General features: G+C 34.1%; 1 protein-coding gene across 1 annotated transcript in view; it reads left to right on the top strand.

Moving 5' to 3' along the window:
- The window catches only part of LOC107588896 (trafficking protein particle complex subunit 8-like), a 64,429-nt gene that overhangs the window by 17,460 nt on the left and 40,727 nt on the right, over positions 1 to 6,242 (top strand). Inside the window, exons 2-4 of the mRNA XM_016277150.1 lie at positions 100 to 215; positions 287 to 437; positions 584 to 684. Coding sequence (XP_016132636.1) covers positions 100 to 215; positions 287 to 437; positions 584 to 684 — 368 coding nt within the window. The remainder of the gene's footprint in view (positions 1 to 99; positions 216 to 286; positions 438 to 583; positions 685 to 6,242) is intronic.

The raw sequence follows: 6,242 nt of genomic DNA, 5'->3' as shown, positions 1-6,242 counted from the left end.
ATGTATATATATATATATATATATATATATATATACATATATATATATTTCTAAAACTTGTTCTGCATTTACTTCATCTTTATTTATCTCTCATTCTAGCTTGTCTCAAGAAAAGGTCTGAGCCGATCTCTTTTCTCTGCCACTAAGAAGTTGTTTGGTGGAGGGAAGGTCCCAGAGAAGAGTATTGCTGAACTAAAGAACACTGCAGGGCTGCTGTAAGTGACTTGAAGTACAAATAAAATAGTTGTTTTTGTTCTCATCTGACTCTTGACCCCTGTGAAATCAGCTATCCCTCAGAGGCCCCAGAGCTTCAGATCAGGAAGATGGCCGACCTCTGCTTCCTCGTTCAGCACTATGAGCTGGCCTACAACTGCTACCACACTGCCAAGAAGGACTTCCTCTCTGACCAGGCCATGCTGTATGCCGCTGGAGCACTGGTGAGACGCACACCACAGTCATAGTGCAGCTGCTGCTTGAGATTAGCTCCACAGATAGGCACTCTAGCTCTAGTTTCTGTGGGTTATCAGAGTAGTACTGTCTGAACTCGCCTCAGACTGACTGCCTGCTGTCTCTGTCTCTACAGGAGATGGCTGCTGTCGCTGCCTTTCTGCAGAGTGGGGCACCCAGGCCGTACCCAGCACACTACATGGACACGGCCATTCAGACCTACAGAGACGTGTGCAAGTAAGAACATGCATTCGCTTGCGTTTTCCTCCCACCCCCATTTATATAGTATTTGGTAACATATTATAATTGTTTTAGTATTTTAAATGTAAAATGTTAAAAAACTAAATTAAGTAAATCTAATGCTTTTAAAAATTAAGATGTAGTTTTAGTTCTTGCTTTATTTTGAGAATTGTAATTCATTAAGTAACTAACCATTTGAATTTTTGCTTCAGTGTTTCATACTGCATTTCAAAACTTAAGTTTAGTACTTTACTGTTTTTATTAGTATTTTAAATCAACGAATGAATAAATTAATACATAAAATTAGTTTTATTTTTTTATTTCTGTTTTAGCTTCATCAGTTTTTGTTTTAATGTATCTTTTTACATTTTATTTTATTTTTATTACTATTTATTTTAGTTCTTGGATATCATTTTATATGGCTTTTAAAAATTTGCTTCGTTTTATTAAATAAATAGGCTGGACATTTTTAGGCCGGACATTGCTTCATGTGCTTTTAGAAATAAATTTTTTGTTTTATTTTTTTTGTATTTTTTATTATAATTATTAATTAAATTTTTTATTTCATTTTATTTGATAAAATAAATGAATAAAAAGCATTTTTATTCTTGCCTTCTTTTTTTTATACTGGACATCACTTTGTGTGACTTTTAGAAATGTGTTCAGTATTTTAACATTTTGCTATTACATCAATCAATAAATCAATCAGTTGTCATTTTTAGGTCAGACATCAGTTTGTTGCTTATAGAAATTGTTTTTTTTTTTTTACTAATAAATAAATTCGTACTGGACAATCCAACATCCAAAGTAAAAGTTTTTGTGTACATAATATATGTGTGTGTACTGTGTAAATTTATTATGTATATATAAATACATACATGCATTTAAATATTTAAGAAAAATGTTATGTTTAGATATTAAATATATTTATATATAATATAAATTATATGAATATAAATATGCATGTAAATGTAAATATTTTCAAAATATATACTGTATGGGTGTGTCTTTATATATGCATAATAAATATACACAGTACACACATATATAAACAAAAACGTTTATTTTGGATGCAATTATTTTAGGGCTGTCAAAATTAATGTGTTAATAATGCATTAATGCAAAATAATTTTAACGGCACAATTTTTTATTAACGCAGCACTCATTTTCCGTTTGACCTGTGGCCTAGCCCGTAGTTGGAGAAATCGAGATGCACAGTGTTTCCAACTTAGATTTAGCGACTTTTCAGACTCCTTTAGTGAATTTATTTATTTTTTTCTAAAAAAGCACCTAGCGACAAATCTAGTGGCTTCTTGGACAAACCTTTTTAGTTTCTGAGACTCTCCAGTACTGCCGCACGGGGTCTTGCTTTCCCAGCATGCACACACCTCTTTAGCCCCGTTCACGCTGCCAGCGACTTTTTCGCTGTATGTCGCTAGACTCTGTGCTGTGAAGATGCTTGTGGGCGTTCCTACTGCTGTTGCTCGAATGTTATTGGTAGACTGCACGTCTGGACATATAAAATGCAATCACAAACTATATTTATATATTGCCGGTAAAACTAAGATATCATTTTAATATGACTAGGAATTAGACTTAAAAGAAATAAAAGTACCACTCTGCTGTTGGAGAGTGTTGTTATATAAACTACAGGTGCTCGTGCATTAGATCATTAACCGGTGCTAAACTGCTCACTGCATCATATAATTAACAACTCGAACCATCAATATATGAATCAAACGGTTTCTTTTCTACGCATCATGTTTGTTATATCCATGTATGTGGTTACAGTAAAATCATATAAAACAGTGAAATTGCTCAGGAAATCTGTCCTGTCTTGCGGCACCTGCACTCGAGACGGTGACGTGTGAGCTCCACTGACAGATTCTTCACTCCTATTGGTTGTCGCTAGCGAAATTTGCTGTTCATTTGCGTAAAGTTAAACAATTCTTAACTTTTGTCGCTTGACACGCCCACATTCTGTCGCCAACGGTCACTGTCGCTCGTGTCGCCGGAAGTCGCCAACTTTCCAGCAAGTGAATCTTGACTTTCACTAATGAAGAGAATTGATAAACCATTTCTCTGAAAAAGCTCAAAGGTTCATCTCATGAATCTTCAGTTGGAAAGCATATACTGTATAGACAGAGGACAACACGAGAGTTACAAATTCTAACAATGGACTTTCTTTTTTAATTTTATTTTCATCTTTGTGCCCATATTTCTTTTTCCTTTTCTATATCACAATGACATTGTAATGTGTTTTTTTTTGGTCAGACCACTAGTAAAAGTGTAAGTGGAATTCTATCCAGTCTCTTTCAATCAATATCCCACATACCGTAAAGAGTAAATTTGTACATTTTTAAATGGATATATGGCATACATAAGCATATGGCATACTGTTCAATACAGTAACTGTCATCCAAAATGCTGCCATAGTTTACTTTAGGTAATACTATCAAAGTGCACTGTTATATTGACAACATGACTAAGCATTTTGTCTATCTTGTTTGTGAACAATGGCACAAGTACTTTTCATTCTGATGGCACTGATATGTTCATTGACATAAATACTTACTTTTGAGAGATGAACTAAAGATTTTCAGTAAGTTACAGGCTTTTGCAGGTAATCCATTGTGTGGTGCTGTTTGTACGAATTGTTTTGAGAAATGCACATACATTTTTGCAAATATTAAGGACGATTCGAGAAATGCACCAAAGCAATTGAGAAAAACTGTAATTGTTTTGTTGATATTAACGAACACTTGTTACAAATACATAAACATAAAAACACAAACCCTTATGTGAACAGCTGTGTCGGCTTTCTCAAAGTCTGATAATAAACCATATTAGAAATTCGTATGCTTTCAAGCTGTTTAATCCCGACACACAAACAATCATTTTTGTCTAAAATGTGTTGATTAGGTTATAAGCAGTAATGAGACTGTAGGCTACTTATGAAACTGTCTAAACAGAGCAAAATATGGTCTCAGGTCTCTGTGCTGTTATGACTCATCATTTGCTAGGCAGAAATGAAGGAGGCAGGGTTATAAAGCAAGTTTTCTGTTAAGGCTCCTTGTAAAAGAGAGATGTTTGTTGCTCCTGAACAATGTGAATAGGCTAATAATTATATTATAAAAGACATTAATTTGTCTTGAAGATACAGCCTATAATATTTTTAGTGCTGGGCAATGATTAATCGCATCCAAAATAAACGTTTTTGTGTACATAATATATATGTGTGTGCTGTGTATATTTATTATGTATGCATACATGCATGTATATATTTAAGAAAAAAAATATATTAAATAAATATATAAATGATATGAATATAAATATATACATGTAAATATTTTCAAAATATATACTGTATGGGTGTGTCTTTATATATGCATAATAAATATACACAGTACACACATATATAAACAAAAACGTTTATTTTGGATGCAATTATTTTAGGGCTGTCAAAATTAATGTGTTAATAATGCATTAATGCAAAATAATTTTAACGGCACAATTTTTTATTAACGCAGCACTCATTTTCCGTTTGACCTGTGGCCTAGCCCGTAGTTGGAGAAATCGAGATGCACAGTGTTTCCAACTTAGATTTAGCGACTTTTCAGACTCCTTTAGTGAATTTATTTCTGCCAGCGACTTTTTCGCTGTATGTCGCTAGACTCTGTGCTGTGAAGATGCTTGTGGGCGTTCCTACTGCTGTTGCTCGAATGTTATTGGTAGACTGCACGTCTGGACATATAAAATGCAATCACAAACTATATTTATATATTGCCGGTAAAACTAAGATATCATTTTAATATGACTAGGAATTAGACTTAAAAGAAATAAAAGTACCACTCTGCTGTTGGAGAGTGTTGTTATATAAACTACAGGTGCTCGTGCATTAGATCATTAACCGGTGCTAAACTGCTCACTGCATCATATAATTAACAACTCGAACCATCAATGTATGAATCAAACTCACTTAGACAGCCAACGGTTTCTTTTCTACGCATCATGTTTGTTATATCCATGTATGTGGTTACAGTAAAATCATATAAAACAGTGAAATTGCTCAGGAAATCTGTCCTGTCTTGCGGCACCTGCACTCGAGACGGTGACGTGTGAGCACCACTGACAGATTCTTCACTCCTATTGGTTGTCGCTAGCGAAATACGCTGTTCATTTGCGTAAAGTTAAACAATTCTTAACTTTTGTCGCTTGACACGTCCACATTCTGTCGCCAACGGTCACTGTCGCTCGTGTCGCCGGAAGTCGCCAACTTTCCATTGAAAATGAATGGGAACATGTCGCTTTGTAGCTGGCAGTGTGAACGGGGCTTTTCTCTGCTTCTGCTCTGTTCAGCGAGGGGCGGAGAAGAGCAGCGCTTTCAGATAAAACAGATATTATGTTGCTTCTCTAATTTTACATGCAAGTATAGCCGAAATCACATCACAGCTGTGTATTTGATTTGATTTCATCAGACGATGGCTCGATTATAAATCAGGGTTTTTGTGCAGATTAAGATCTTGGAAGGGAGAGCTGGTTATGTAGTTTTAATGGGTTGCGTTTCAGTCATTATTTCCTATTCATTCTGTAGTATGACAACAGAAACCGTTTTATTGAGAATTTTGCTGCATCAAAATACAGTATGTGGGCACTCGTGTCCACACTTTTATGTGTCAAAATGCTCATCTTTGCAAGTATCCTCATAAACAGTAATTTAGGTATTAAGTGAAAGCAAACAGCTGAGAAAGAAAACGTGTAACAGTATATTGGTCGATATCGTCGACTTGATTGCACAGATACCATTTAAACTGAACTGAGCTGCATGACGACATCACTGAATTCAATGATGAACTGCCTTTAACTGAAAATTGAATGTTTACTATTGTCCTTTTGCATTATTGACACTATTTTTCCTGTTTAATACTGTAAAGCTGCTTTGGCACAATCTGTATTGCTAAAAGCACTATATAAATAAAGGTGACTTGACTTGGATCCGGGCAGCTCTTAAAATGACAGCAGTCTAAAAATGCTGCTGTCTGTCATTCATGTTAATCAAACAACAAAAAGAGAGAATATCTCTCACTGCTCTTGACTAAATCACTTTTGTAACTTTAATAAGAAGAAATATATTTTGTTTACACAGTGAAGAATATGTAGTGTTTTTATGTATTTGATTATTTTATGCAATGTAGCATTTCTTATTTAATTGTTCTACTGTAGTTTTTTGTCCTGTTGCTTGTAATTAGTTTCTTCTTATTTAATTGCTGACTGTTTACTTGTCTTCAGTGACTTTTTTTTTTTAACTTCAGGCTAGTATTTTTTTTTTTTTTAAAGATGTTGACACTGGTGACAAGAATTATGATATTTATATCATATTATGATATTTGAATCAAAAATGTTGATATCATAAAGACTTTATTTAAAGCATAAACAATTATATTGTGATGCATGTCATTAACGTGAAATAAAATTACTCATATTGTGATATGAGTTTTTGATTATATTGACCACCCCTAGGAAGCATACATACTCTTGCTCTATAATGTGACCAT

This window comes from Sinocyclocheilus grahami, unplaced genomic scaffold (assembly GCF_001515645.1).
Source record: "Sinocyclocheilus grahami isolate Dianchi unplaced genomic scaffold, SAMN03320097.WGS_v1.1 scaffold109.1, whole genome shotgun sequence".
Taxonomy (NCBI): domain Eukaryota; kingdom Metazoa; phylum Chordata; class Actinopteri; order Cypriniformes; family Cyprinidae; genus Sinocyclocheilus; species Sinocyclocheilus grahami.
The sequence above is the reverse complement of the archived record's forward strand: the minus strand, read 5'-3'. Positions and strand labels throughout refer to the sequence as shown.